Source organism: Betta splendens, chromosome 9, assembly GCF_900634795.4.
Source record: "Betta splendens chromosome 9, fBetSpl5.4, whole genome shotgun sequence".
In the NCBI taxonomy this organism is placed as follows: domain Eukaryota; kingdom Metazoa; phylum Chordata; class Actinopteri; order Anabantiformes; family Osphronemidae; genus Betta; species Betta splendens.
The window spans coordinates 2940188-2955083 of NC_040889.2; the positions used below are offsets into that span (position 1 = coordinate 2940188).

The following is a 14896-nucleotide window of genomic DNA, read 5'->3' on the forward strand; positions in this document are numbered from 1 at the left end:
TCTTTATTATAAAGTTTGTTTTTTTTTACATCTAAATTGGGACATATTTGCAGGATGTGTTGCTGCAGGCTCAACATAGACTTTTTGCCACAGATTGTGCCACCTTCTGTTAAGACAACATCGCTGTCCTTCTCAGGATAGCCACAGGCGGAGCTTGCCTTGCACACTCAGCAAAGGTCACAAATCAGACCAGCAGCCAAAAACCAAGCAGCCGTCAAACCTGGAGTGGGAGTGAGGAGAATTTAGCTCACTGCCCTCTAAACACGTTCACAGGCAAAAGCAAGTCTATTTATATTATATTGTTTTAAATGTCATAAGCAAACTAAAGCGAAGCCAGACCTGCATGTAGGTTCCTTTTAACATCTCATCGGTATGTGTGTTATTTATATATTTATGATGACTTTGCAGCTTTTATTATCAAAACTTTAAATAGCTACACTTTTGTCTACCTCTAAATGTATGAAGAATTATATTTAGTTTATAGAATATTTTGGTATCTTTCAGAATGGTTAATGGCACGGGTGCACACTTTCTACGCAGATGGGCCTTTAATGGATTAACAAGCCACCCGACAACACGTGACTCTCAGGTTATATAATATATAGGTCAACTGTAGAAGTACACACTCCTAGACCCTGTATGACACGTCTGGGCTACTGCCATATTGTAGCAGGTTTCTGGTGAGTTCATGTATATAAATGCGTCTTTAAACTATAACCATTTCTTTCCCATTAATGAAAAAGTTAATATTTTACAAAAACGTATTTTAGTATCCAAGCAAAATACTAAATATGGAATAAACGAAAAAATTCATAAGTTTTTAAAATTTTAACCAGAAGAATAGGGCTGGCCCGAATCAACATGGAGGCTGCGCTGACGTATCACCGCAATGAACTGCTGCGCTTGGCTGTTACGTAGCACACATCTACAATATGTAGGTCACGCTCAAAAGAAAATGGGTTTCTTCCTTATAACATTTTTGTCATACTATTTCATGTGTTGGTTAGGAATAGTCTCACATTCACCCAATTAAAGTACGCACAGAAGATGAAAATTGTCAGGATTTGTAGTTATGTACCTCTTGTTTGGTCAACACGTTTCTCGCTGGCACGTGCGGCCTTCGCTCTTACGTAAAGTCTCGTGCAAAGTTCTCCAATTACACTATGTAGGTGACAGCCGAAGATCGTCGACTGTAGAGATGGTGTATCACTTTGAGATTTATTTGAATTGGACCGCAAAGCTTTATTTAACCTATAATTCTCATTGAGATCCATTGAGATCGTCAGACCTGCGACAAATTCCAAGAACACGTGAGATACAAACAATGAAGAATTCCTCTCTGATCACACAAATAGCTGTACCGTAAAACAAATTAAAACAACCCCAAGTAGGTTAGTACTTATTACATTAATTAATAAAGTATTTCTAAATTTCAACTGGGAAATATCTAATACCATTGCGCACTAGTGACATGTTTGTTTGAAATTAATTAACAGTTGCACATTTATATGGGTTTATCTTTTTTAATGAGATACAATGATAGATCCAACTTTTGTTGGATAAAACATTCAATTGATATCTTTATAAAAACATAATTAAAACTAAATCTGATTATTTTAGTGGACTCGAGATAATGTGTAGGAGCTCTCAAATGTTTAATGTAAAAAGGTAAATTGTTCTAGTGCGGTTACGCTTCCGCATCAGAAGACAAGTGCAGAGTGAGACCTCCTTTTTTCCTACGGCTGCTGGGAGGAAAGCGGGAGCGTCTGTCGGTGACGCGCGCACCGTTTTTTTTGAGGTCATCAAAACGTGCGTGTCACCGGAGGAATCGATCCTTTGCCGGCTCCGTCAAGGCTGCTCCGGATTTGTCTGACACGAAGCCAACTTTATTTTATAAGCGCTGTCTCAATGTCATTGCACGTGCGTATCGCCAGGGCACTTTTAAAGCAGTATCACGTGCAGCAATGGTTTTGTTCTGCGAAAGGAATTGCAAATATGTAAATCATCCCTGACCGCTCGTATCTACATATGTTTAATTTGAAAACAAATAATTAATCAGAACTGACTTTAACGGCTGCTGTGCCAACTGTCACGTGAGGCTGTGTTTCAAGCGTGACTTAACACACCTTCCACTGTAATCTCGTAATGTTGAGAAATGCATGTGATTACCTTGGCTATCAAACTAAACATACGTTGTTTCACAGTTGAAATGGGCTAAATGAATGAAAAGGACCGTTACAAACGCCGACACACTACTGACAACAGACAACTGACAACACGGACTTGAATGAATGAAAAAGGCGACGAAGGAGGAGACAAGTATGAAGCCTTCCCTCGTTTCCTCGTTCCCTAAAGGACCCGGGCGTAGTGTTCTCCCTCACCCCTCACGTTTTTACTTCCAGACCATTCCACCCCGCCTTCTTTGTAAAAAAAAATACAGCGGAGGGGGGAGGAGGGTGAGAAAAAAATGAAGTCAATTATACAACTCCCCGGCTCTTCGCGGCTCCCTCCTCTCGCCTACTACTACAACCGGCGGCTCCACATGCGCCGCAGCGCTCCGTAGCCTTCTCCGGGCTCACCGGCTCCAGTCCAGGCATGTCGGCCGGTGGCTCAGACGGGACGGCGGCCGGGACGTCAGGTAAGCACTAATTGGCGACTCCAGCGTTTTTGACGGACTGTAGGTGTACACTTTAGCGTTATTGCGCCTTCTCGTTCCTTTGACTGACAAATGTGAGCAGAAGTAATTGGTGCAGAAAGTAGAACTTTTTAAAATGTCTTCATGTTTGTCACCCATCCCCCCCACAGCCAGCGTCGCCCCGCGGGCCAGCTTTGCTTCCAGTTAATTAATGTACATTTGACTTTATGGCGGCATTTAAAGGTAGCATTACTTGTGGCCGGGCTCAGGTAAGGGGTTAGCATCCGCCCGCTAACCCCCGCCGTGCCGAAAACACCGGCTGAGTACCCGGTCAGCCGCCGTAGTAGAGACCGCTCCATTCATCATTCCGTAGTACGTGCGGGGAGGGGGGCGCTGTGTTCCCTATGGGGGGGGGGGTTATCCATGGAGAACACTTGGGCAAACCTCACGCAATCACGTGACAGTAGCCCTGACAACAACGTCAAATATTTGTCTTTTCCCGATCTTTTAATAGCCTGACGTTAAACAGTAAAGTTTATGGTTGTAAATGAGCAAGCTGCTGTTCAAAAGTATGCCAACAAAATAGTCTGCTTGAATCTACACACCTTTCAATTACTTGATTAGAAAATAGAATAATGATGAATATCTTGAGATAATGACTAAGCATTAACTTGTTTATATTAGGTAGTTAATTACTGACTAACTATTAGCAATGTTTTTTCACCTTTGACACCTACTTCGCAAAATGTAATAAATGAAAGCACAGATTATGTTAATTTAGACTGTTTTAAAGGTCTAGAAAGAGCATGCATTCACTACTATAGGTTACACCCGGCCAGTTAATGTCCAGGAAGCCATTTTAGTGGCCTTTTGTCTTGAATCACTAAAGATGAACGCTGCTTATGGATGTGAAGTTAATTGTTTTTGATTGTAGCACTGAAAATGTGTCTTATTAATATTAACAACAGTCCTTTTGTATTTAGTTTTGCTGCACACATTCTGAGACACTGAATTGCAGTAGACATCTTTGTGCTATTTTCTATTTTCTGCAATTTAGTTCTCTTGTGAAATCGAAAATTATGTTTTAGTCAATGCTTAGCAGCAATTATCTGTATCTCTGCATGGATTAATTAAACTGGGTGAGATTGGCACACCAGTTTAATATTTGTGCTGTATTGTCACGCAACTATGTTTTTTGTTTCATTAAAACATAATAAGTGCATCTACAGGATGTAAATAACAACATTGTGTAGTGTATTTCACTTTATATTGTATCCTATGGAGGCGTTTAATGTCTTCCATATAGCTGTGTTTTCTTCAGATTTCAAAACTGGGTCAGTAGATCAGTAGAGCAGCGCTGCCTTCACTGTGCAGCAGAGGGAGGTAGTCACTCCCTGCCGCTTTAAAACCAGAACCAGCACTGTAGTAATGTCAAGAACCAGCACTGTAGTAATGTCAACCATCCAAACTTTTCAAAGCATCGCGACCAGGTCCCCATCACGTTTGTTGTTGAAAATGAAAGTTTAATATTGAGGTCAAAGTGGGTGTGCATCATATTTAGACATGTTTCAATTGTTTTGGCTGCTGAATTAATGTAAGTAGGCTCTTAATCTACAACTACAACAAAAGCAGGAGTGGTTTAAAGGAAGAGGGTAAATCTATGCCACAGTTCTGTATTTATTCACAGTGTAACACATGCCAAACAACAAATTTTACCAAGGAAAAGCCAAGGCTTGAAGTCAAACACATAAAAGTGTCACTGCACACTGCACCTGGTCACATTTAGACAAACAAATGTGCCTACCCCTAATAAAACAGTGTCCTGTAAAAGGTATACACTGTAGCTCTAGAAATAATCTGCAGTGAAAACAGCTGTTTTTCTAAATTCCACTAATTACTCAGTTACAAGTAAAGTCACAGAAAAGCCTGTCTCATGGGATCAGGTTATAATATTTTCCCAGAGTAGCAGATGTGATGACGGTGCACTGATTGCAAAGCAAGAAAGTTGCTGTTTGCACGAATGGATGCACATTAGTGACCTGAAAATGGAGCGCTAATGGACTGCTACAACTGCAAAGGTACCAAGGCTCATAGTGTGGATGGATATTGAATGTGACGGCCATTAAACCTCGATAATACTCTATAATAATATTTTAAACCCATGCATCCAGATGCATGCTGGCAGCTCATAAAAAGGTGGGCATGCTACTGTAATAAAAGGTTTGTTGCCTTTAAAGTCTGATCTAAGTCAAATTAATTCTTTATTAGATATTTATTGACCTAGTGTTTTAATGTGTTCACTTCATTGAATTTAGTCACAGCCCTGGGATCAGTGGTTCTCTATCATAGCGTATGTGTAATACAAATATATCCTTGTCTATATTCTGTGTTCAGAAGTGGACATAATTTGCTGCTTTGCATATTCAGCTCCTAGGTTGTCACGATTTTGGCTCGGGTGTGACTCACGGGTGCTGTCGCCTCTTATAGCGCATGTTTGAGTCCAGTCAGCTGGAAAATAAAGCTTTGCAGAGGTATCCAGGGAAAAATGTCCTGACTAGTAAGGAAACGGCAGCATCAGCGTGAGGTGGGAGGAAAGGAGAGCACTCCCTCCCACATTCCACATTTGCGTCAGTGATGACCCACTAAACTCTTCTGGAGAGATTAAAGAGAAATATGTCAATATAATCAAAGTTCACACCAGTGAAATATAAAGTTTAAAAGTTTGGCTTCCTTCTGTGTGTTTCACTTTCATCCCCATGGGAACAATGACTTTCCTTAACAAACTGGCCTCTGGGTTTACTTTTGGGGATCATTCAATAAAGTCTTTAAAAGTTCCGAGATCAGTTGGAAGTAATGGAAGTTTTCCATTATTATTAATACATTGTATAGTTTAGAGAGGCCAGCAGGAGAATATGGGTCAGCGAAAAGCTGTCTTCACTTTTTATGAACACTTTTCCCTTTCTTTGTCACAATTTAAAGTATGGGAGTCCTGAGAGGGAAGTAGGTCAGTGTTACAGCATTATATAAGTATTAGGTAACGCCACAGCACAAAATCCCATTTACTCTCACGTGCCTTTGAACCTGAGCATAGCTGGAGGTGTAGCGCCGCCCAGTGACTGTCCTGAGCCAGTGCAGGCTGTCACCTAGAGACCCATAACGAGAGCATGTTAAAAGACGAGTGTGACGGAAGGAATCTGGCATCCTGCTATCAGAAATGTGTTTTTACAGCCAGACCGACTTTTAATGTGGCAAATGGTCATTTTCCACAGTAACACGACATCTTTTACTTTTTTTAATAATTACCACCCACTACTGCAAAAACATGAGTCATCCTGAGTCATTGTTATAAAAAGTCAAGCCTTTATTATTTATGGTGTTGTCAAGCTGTAACAAAGCTGTGCTTTCAAAATAAAACTTTAATCACTGTGACCTACAAACAAACATTGTGCTTTAAAAAGACAAATGCTTTCAAGTTTCACTAATGTGGTTTTGTGCACTGTTCACAGATCAGACAACAAGAAACTGAAAAGATTGACAGAAGTGATGTTGCAAGTGCGTCCTCCCAAATTCAACATGTGATAAAGTTTCACATTCATAAATTATTATATTTTTACACATATTTTTGCAGTTGGGGTTGAATAATTGCAGCACAACTGTAAAATAAGTGACAGTTTCTGAGTAAAATTAATGCAACATTAGTCCTTCTTTGCTTCTGTAGATGTCTGTTTTCATTGATCACTATATTAAACACAGCAGCTTTTAAAAACATTTTTACTGCTAAGAACTCACTTGATCTTGCTTATTTGTATGAATATCAGTTATTCCACCCTCACTGTCATTATGATAAATCCTTTCTGTTTGCTGCTTAGAATCCAGCAAACTATTGGCAGAACAAGCCCCCAGTCGTTTGTATTGCATTGTAAATTATTAATGCAGCATCTGACGAGTTCGGTGCTACGGAAGTCTCCGGGTTGATGGGTTCATTTGCCATGTTTCACATCAAGTGTTGCTCAACTGTTGCCGTGTGCATGTTTCAGATCCCGCTGCGGAGGAGGAAGGGCTGAGCCAGACGGGCTCCTCGTTGCCAGCTGTCGAGCTGCCAAGGAAACGAAAAGGAGATGTGGAGAAGAGGTCAGACACCCATGTGCAGTAAGAGGGGTGCTATGATGTTGATGAACAATAAACAAACTTGATGCGACTTTGGAGTGTAGTTATCCTTATATATAAGTAAAGGGAAACAACCCATACCATGTTTTTTTTACAGGCAAATCACTGACTTTCAAAAGGACGATGACCTCAGCAGGTAAAATGACTTCTTGCCTTTATTTACATACTTGCAAGAATGTACTGGAGCTAGTGTAATTGGTGCAATGCCTTCATGTTTGCAGGTCTGAAGAAGAGGATCAGCAAGTCAAAATGAAATGCTTCAGGTGACTCTTTTTTCTGAGGTTGCATTCACTAACGCTCCTTTAGTGTAACTAGCGTGGCTGTTTTATTCAGGTGAACCGGTACAGCAGGTGGGAACTCCCTTCCCGGTCACGTGTGCCACAGATTGTCTGATAGGTGAATGTGCCCACAGGGAGCCTCACCGTCAGATTGAAAAGCGACGGAGAGATAAGATGAACAACCTCATCGACGAGCTGGCCGTGATGATCCCCGCTTGTCAACCCATGGCTCGGAAACTCGACAAGCTCACAGTCCTGCGAAAGGCGGTGCAGCACCTGAAAGCTCTCAAAGGTAACTCCTATCACGCCCCGGGGGTTTGAAATGTCAGGGGACATTTTAAAGCACGTTTGTCTTTCCAGTTGGGGCAAGCAGCGTTTTCACAGACACAGCCTACAAGCCTTCCATCCTGCCTCACGAGGACCTCAGGCACCTTCTGTTGAAGGTCGGTCCCATTGTCTTGTAACTTTAACCAGCCTCAAAATCCAAATCTCTGTATTAATGAGTGTTCGCTTTTGCACCATCCAGGCTGCAGATGGTTTTCTGTTAGTTGTCAGTTGTGACCGGGCAAAAATCCTGTTCATTTCCGAGTCTGTCTCCAAGATCCTCAACTTTAGCCAGGTGTGTTTGTGAGCTTTACTCATTTACTGTAATTATCAGTTACTATACAGTTTTTTTCACTGCCTGAAATTAACAGAAAGTAAAAACACACCAGAATGATTATATTAATGGAAGAAACAAGTATTATCTGCAAAACTCAATATTTATGCATTTTTCTGAAAGTCAGCTTAAAAGGTTTGGCAGCCAAACTGATGCCAAACCACACATTCTCTACGTTCTTGACTGTAAGGCTGGTGCTGTACCACTAAACCATGAATGGACACGAGATATGCATTAATAATATTTTTTAGCATTTAACAAATTTCCCAACATATTTATTTTGTTTTAACAGATGGAGCTGACTGGCCAGAGCTTGTTTGACTTCATTCACCCCAAAGACATCAACAAAGTGAAGGAGCAGCTTTCATCTTCGGAGCTGACCCCTCGTCAGCGCGTCATCGATGCTGCAAGTGAGTTGTCGTCACCACGTACTGATGCTCATAGCTTCAATTTAATGAAAGCAAACTGGTGCTATATTTATTTTTTTTAGTTTTTATTGTATGTTATTGCCTCTAATGCTGTCTCCACTGTGTCAAGGTGGAGTTCAGCTCCAGCCAGATGTTCCCGCAAAGCCGTCCCACCTGTCCACTGGAGCCCGGAGGTCGTTCTTTTGTCGCATGAAACACAGTGCAACTGGCCGGGAGGTGGCAGGCAAGCACGAGGACAAGCTCTCTTTGCCCAGTACTTCCAAAAAGAAGGGTGAGTCCAGTAATCAGCTCAAGGCTAATAGAGTCGTTGTGATGGAGGGGACCTGGAGAAGCTAATGGCGCTGTCATGGGTGTATCAGCTGAGTTCTAAAAGGTAATAGGTTATAATGGCAATCTGTACAATTGCAAGAATATAATGTGGTCAGCTGATAACCACACAACTGAGGAATGATTCGTTTATTATAAAGCTGCTCGTGTGTTGTTTCTGAAGCAACGTCAAATTAGGATGGCGACAATATTTAAGCCGTCTATTTTTAAAACCATTCTCTGTTTGAGTTCGCTCAGAATACTGGATTACTTTTTACCGTTAGCGAAGCTCAGCACAGAAAAGTAGCACATTGCAAATACTTTTTTGCTGCTTTATGTAAGGGTGGTTCAAATACAAATGTCATATGCCATAGAGGTTTTAAAGAGTACTGCTCTACAGGGAATAGAGAATCCAGTATGAGTTGAATTCAAACCATTCAGCCATTTAGGGTAAATGACTAGTTTTTTTAAGAACATGACAGAAGAAAGACCCTCAGGATATAAATAAACCTTTTCAAATTTGCACCTCTTGCCGCTCTGGGCTATTTTGGATCACTGTATCGTCAGATTTGTCATCTGGCTTCTTCAAGCACTCGCTTCAGGTCAGGGAAACACTGTGGCTGAGTTCTTGCAGTCACGTTCAGTCCTTGAGCTGCGCTGCATTTTAGCCCATAATCAATGAGAACGATTCAGGATGTGCACCAAAAGATTCTGAAATTCTTTTAAACGTGTTTCTAGGCAGTGAGGTCAGCCAGGCAGCCAGACAAGGACAAACAATAGCCGTGGAAAATGTGCCTGTATCTAGAAGGAAACAATGATTATCTGATGGGAATGCGGTGGAAAGATTGATGACAAGCACTGTAGGTGGGTTTACTGAGGCAGGCGTTTATAAAACATTTATTAAAAATGATTGAAAATTGCGTAGAAAAGTTTTTTGATGAAAAGCATATTTTCAGTCAGTTTCACTTTTTGATTGTTAGAAAATGTTTGACTTCAGCTTTTATTCAAGGAGCTGCCACAATTAAAAAGCACAGGAAGTAGGTCACTGTTGCTTTATATGACCAAGTGAGCAGATGGTTCAAACCCCACTTATTCTTAACCTGTGAGCAGAAACAGGTGATGTGGCGCCATCTCGTGTCCAGAATTAAAAACTGCACTAAAATATTTGAAGGCCATATCAAATATTTATATTAAAGTCTGTAGCACACAAATTATGGTTTATCACAAAAGTTACTGGCCTCCATACTGTATGTATTATGCTATAAATTAGAGCAGGAAGATGGAGCAGAGTGGAACGATATTCTATTGTTAGGACTAATTTAATTCTACATATACTAAAACAAACTTCACTGATCTTCATTCCAAACTTTTCTTTTTTAGGAAAATAAAACACAGCCGGTGTTACTGTAAAACAACGTGTTCTGTGTTCTGTGTTCTGTGTTCTAGCCACAATCTAGAGTTTGGGATCAAGCACATAATAGTTTTATATGCATTAAATGCAAAATACAGTGAGTTAAGTTCCTTTTAATTTAAGTGTTGGTGTTTCTGGTTCTGGTTGAATTTGAATGGCTGCAGACACATACAGGTACTGCACCCTTTACTGCACCGGTTACATGAGGACTTGGCCGGGCAGCCAGCTGGACTCCGAGGGTGACGTGGAGAAGGAGACCTCAAGCCTGACCTGCCTGGTGACCGTCTGCCGCCTCAACCCCCATGCGTCCAGCAGGGCCCCCAAAGACGTCCACGTCAAGCCCACCGAGTTCGTCACTCGCTATGCAATCGACGGCAAGTTCACTTTTGTAGACCAACAGTGAGTTCCCCTGATTTTACCTACCTACACCCGCACGAGCTGACTTGTCTTCCTGTCGCGAGCGAACGCAGTACCGCTGAGAAAGAAATGGCAGAGGTGCATTGTGGTCGGGAGACCGTTGAGCGCACAGGGTGAATTTTTGTCTGTTCAGCTTTCAGTGGAGATAATCCTTTCTGTCTTTGCCATTGTTTCTCAGTAGAAGCTGTGCGTCTTGATGACATCACGTGGAAATCGCTTCTCATTTTTTTGGAAAGTAATTTCACATCAAGTATAAAGAATCACTCAATGTCTCTATGTGTGAGCGGTGACTGTTACAGGTGCATAGGATCATGATAGGATCACCTCATTGTCACTGCTCAATGTTTTGTGATCACACAGTCCTAACAGCGTGAGAAATGAAGGAAACCCAGTTTGCCTAAAGTTCCAGCGTGTCTTCTCTCTCTCTTTCCTAGAGCTACAAGCGTCATCGGTTATCTGCCACAGGAGGTTCTTGGCACGTCATGTTATGAGTATTTTCACCAGGACGACTTACAGCACCTTGCTGAGAATCACAGGCAAGGTGATGGAGTAGAGCCACTGTGGATGGCCAGTTAAACCATGCAGTATATCTAAAAGACAATTATCCTCTCAACTGTGTTTTCTGCATAAGTATCCTACTTTTTATTTATATAGTTAAAGTAGATCAATCTAATTAAACAAACCGCCCCGTGTCCCACGATCTCTTGGCAGTTCTCCGAAGCAGAGAGAAGATTGAGACGCAGTGCTACAGGTTCAAAACCAAGCATGGCTCCCACGTCTCGCTCCAAAGCCAGTGGTTCAGCTTCACAAATCCGTGGACCAAAGAAGTCGAGTTCATCGTGTCTTTAAACAGGGTTGTCTCGTAAGTGATGGTTCAAATCAAGTCTATCTAAAAAAAAAAGTTCTGTCAATTATTATTCAGAACCTTTTGATCTCCACATTGTAGAGATCAAAATGTCCCTGACTCGTTATAAGTAATATTTACTGTCTTGCTCCAGCAGGGGGCCTGGTCACACAAAGGATGACCAGGAGGCAGGCAGCTCAAAAGCACTTCAAGGTACCTAATGTGTATTTATATAGTGTACACACATTTCATGTAGTCGTTGATTTTTGCTATTTTTTCCCCTCTTAGACGACACAAAGCAAATACCCATAATTCCCGGCCTCTCCAGTGGAGTAGGTAAAATGATCTATGCAGGCAGCATAGGCACCCAGATCGCACATGAGCTCATCGACTCTTACAGGTACCACGTGTCTCTGTGTACTTACAAAATGAAAACGCTCTGAGTTAAGGTAATTTATTGATGATTTATTTTATGAAATCAACTTTTCCTGACTCCTGTTGTTTCTTTGTCTGTGCACAGGGTAAACTCCTCTCCGTCAAGTGAAGCTTCCAGTCCGTTTGGCCCGACCCTGGAGAAGCTGGTTTCCCCACAAACCAGCCGGAGTGTGAGTGGCCCCACATCCATATCATGACGATGATGAGTTTACATATGCTGGACACACTTGATTTACTTGTATAAACATATATTTCATTTTATAATCCTTGTGATGATCAAATGATAGAGAAGATGGAAGGAGCGCTAAAGATGAAAATGCAAAGAATCTGTGACCAGACAATTGATTTCACAGCATCATGCTACAGTTTAAAGATTTATTACTGATTTTGTTAATTGGATTATCTTATCAATAATCATCCTATAAAAAAGGGTGTCAGCACTGTATGTTTCCATGTGCTTGTATTTGTAAACCTGATAGTTTTGGAAATCAAGTCACTGGCTACTTGTAAGCTTAATTACACGTTCTAATACAAGCTGGCTCTTTGCAGGCGTCCAGTAAAGAGGATTCAGCAGGCAGCTCCTCACACTCCCAGTCTGAGCCGGCGACAGCAGCAGCAGCAGCAGGAGGAAGTGCAGCTTCTGAAAGCACAGGTACAGTACAGACATGAGTATATGATTTATTTTACACGCTTGTGGTAGAAAAAAGGAAGCAACATGCGTCATTCCCTTGGGAACCCGCTCCCTCAGACCACTGGCGTGTGGTGTGTGACCTTTTTCAAAACCTATGCTTTTTTTGCCGCGTTTCACCCAAGGCGAGTCATCCCAGCTGGACTTGGACAGCATGGTGCCCGGCCTGAGCAGCTTCAGCACGGACGAGGCGGCGATGGCAGTGATTATGAGCTTGCTGGAGACAGACGTGAACATGGGTCAGTCAGGGGACTTTGAGGACTTGCACTGGCCTTTCTAGAGGCCCTGTCTAGCTGTTTGCTGGGAAGTCATTCTGTGATGGAGCAATCTGGCCTCGCACAGTTGAGCCCACTAGTCTTCGACTAACGGGGGCCACACACTTGAAGAAGCAAGCGAGGACTGTGACCACAGTAAGACGAAATGTCCTGGCAGCCTGCGGTGGCGTCTTCCTCACGGACACTTCAACATCCTCAAAGACCCCACAACAGTGTGAGTGACCAATGTCTGCACAACTAACGACTGTTGCCAATTGCTGCTAAAGAAACTTCTTTGACCTTTGACATATGCTGATGCTGTGGTTCAGCGAGTTGGAAAGTGTTTTTCCTAACGTAGTCAGACTTTTAAGGATCCCCTGTGAACACACTTCAAGTCAGGTAAAAATTCTGCTGACTTGTATTTGCCTGATAATGTATTTACTACTAGTACATTCAGCCGGACGGAGTGAAGCTAAGAGTCACACAAGCTTTAACTAAGGTGTGCAGCACTCCAAACACCAGTTAATCAATTCTACCATGCAGACACGAACACTATAGAATTACCAAGAAAACGTGTCATACGAAGAAGCTCTCTGGACCGGTTCTGATCAAGCATATACTTGAATATGGATCTCTGTTTACAAGTGTTGGCCCCAGGATGCTGTTGCTCAAATTTCTATTAACCAAACTAGCAGTGCCCTTCTGTGTGTCTGTATGTGTGTGTGTGTGTGTGTGTGTGTGTGTGTGTGTGTGTGTGTGTGTGTGTGTGTGTGTGTGTGTGTCATATTGAATGTGCACTCAAGGACTGAACCGTACGATGCCTATACTATGTGTTCACATATCGCTTATGCTGTACTGCAGTCAGTTCTGTGAAGGTTAACCTAGTGTACACTGAACGCCTGGGATAATATGGAAAGTCCACCAACCCGAGGGCAGCCAGGGTTGCCAACGTATTTTAGCAGGAAATATTTAAATGCTGTTGCTCTTTCATTTGCGCCTATTTTCAACTGCACCTAAACTGTACTTAAGCCGCTCACCACTGCACAGGAAGTTACCCTGAGTATTGTCACTGTAACCATTCAGTCTTACTGCAGTTTACCTGATTTCTGAATGTCCACTGTCACGACAACCTTTTGGAAATGAAAATGTCCGCCTTGAAGCATCTATACGTTGTTTTAAACATTACATGGCTGCATCGAAACACAGAAACGAAATGTTTAACACCGTTATTAGCCAGAAGAAGAATGCAATACAGTTCTTGAACAAACTGTCTTAAAAGTCAGCTGGTTAACACAAATCATCTGTGGTTCTGAGTTCATAGAGGCTGGCTGTCACATTTTATCACTGAGTGACCCTTGAAGGTTCCAGCATAAAATTGTGTCCTGACAGATTTTAGTTTTTTAAACTCAGTGACTGGCATCCGTTCATGTAACCTCTGCTTTTTGCCACTGGTTCCTCCGATCTTTGAAAGCGCAATGTTATTCCGTTGCCTCGTGTAATTGTAAATCAACTGTTATGTGCTCACTATTTTTTTTTCAGTGGTCAAAGTATTGAACTCATACCCAGCCACCACAGGAGCAACCTTTTGACATTTGTATGTGCAAATACCTGCCGATGATATGGACTGATTGAGGTTGCGCCTTCGGGCACTAAAACAGATTTCACAAGTGGTTTGAATTGTATTCTTTTTGGTGCCATCATTTTCTGCTTTTAGACAAACTACAGTTGGAGACAGTACAGTAGTATGATTTATGTTTTCCATCTATCTAGCAAAAGTGGATTTGCATGTCTGAAATACACTTGGATCTGTATATTTATCCGTTTATTATCTGTTATCCATTTTACATTTGGGTTCTGTACACCAGTGTTTGGAAGCAGGCATCAGAACTACAGAGGACCCCTGCTGAGTGTTGAGGGTATTTTCAGTCCCACCAGATGTCTAATGTGCTCTTTGATCCCAATGCTTCGTTCGCATCATGTAGGGATAATAAACACTTGGCGGGTAGTTTATTCAGTGCATCAAAATAAAATGGAGGCCTTGTAAAGCAGCAGCACCAATAAATCCCTCTAAACTCAGTGCTTTAGTGTCACAGACAAAACCCTGACACCTCATCTAGTGCAAATGAACTTGAGGCGATCTGCAGGATGACATGAGATACAAGCTGTGAAAAGAAGTGTTTTCAGAATATAATATCCATCATGGCTTTAAATATGGCTTTGTTAACTTAAACCACCCTGTCTTCCTCATGTCTGTGTTGCAGTCAGATGAGGTCATCTCCTCATTTCTAAGTGTCATGACCCAGTGATGAATTCACTCCCTGTATTTCCTCTCGGCCTCTCTTCCTTACTTTCCTCCCCTTCGTCATCTATTTCTC

General features: G+C 41.9%; 1 protein-coding gene across 7 annotated transcripts; it reads left to right on the forward strand.

Moving 5' to 3' along the window:
- Positions 1 to 1624: 1624 nt before the first annotated feature.
- Positions 1625 to 14192, forward strand: LOC114861326 (basic helix-loop-helix ARNT-like protein 2). Of its 7 annotated transcripts, XM_055511383.1 has the most exons (20): positions 1625 to 1920; positions 2205 to 2319; positions 2403 to 2638; positions 6673 to 6784; positions 6900 to 6938; positions 7024 to 7065; positions 7215 to 7372; positions 7441 to 7523; positions 7607 to 7699; positions 8031 to 8148; positions 8276 to 8437; positions 10048 to 10257; positions 10479 to 10535; positions 10735 to 10836; positions 11012 to 11162; positions 11299 to 11357; positions 11433 to 11544; positions 11665 to 11749; positions 12129 to 12231; positions 12393 to 14192. In XM_055511383.1, the coding sequence occupies exons 3-20, from the start codon at positions 2596 to 2598 to the stop codon at positions 12545 to 12547; spliced, it is 1884 nt and encodes a 627-aa protein (XP_055367358.1). In that variant the 5' UTR covers positions 1625 to 1920; positions 2205 to 2319; positions 2403 to 2595; the 3' UTR covers positions 12548 to 14192. The 7 variants fall into 7 exon arrangements, with proteins under 7 accessions (XP_055367358.1, XP_055367357.1, XP_055367356.1 ...); XM_055511382.1 differs by having other exon boundaries at positions 1625 to 2319; XM_055511386.1 differs by adding an exon at positions 6142 to 6187 and having other exon boundaries at positions 1630 to 2638.
- Positions 14193 to 14896: the final 704 nt, after the last annotated feature.

Bases quoted from the DNA above. Each gene is read 5' to 3' on its own strand.
- LOC114861326 (XM_055511381.1), top strand. From the start codon at position 2,596: ATGTCGGCCGGTGGCTCAGACGGGACGGCGGCCGGGACGTCAG. The intron at 6,939-7,023 runs GTAAAATGACTT...TCATGTTTGCAG, and splicing joins AAGGACGATGACCTCAGCAG to GTCTGAAGAAGAGGATCAGC. The intron at 8,149-8,275 runs GTGAGTTGTCGT...CACTGTGTCAAG, and splicing joins GCGCGTCATCGATGCTGCAA to GTGGAGTTCAGCTCCAGCCA.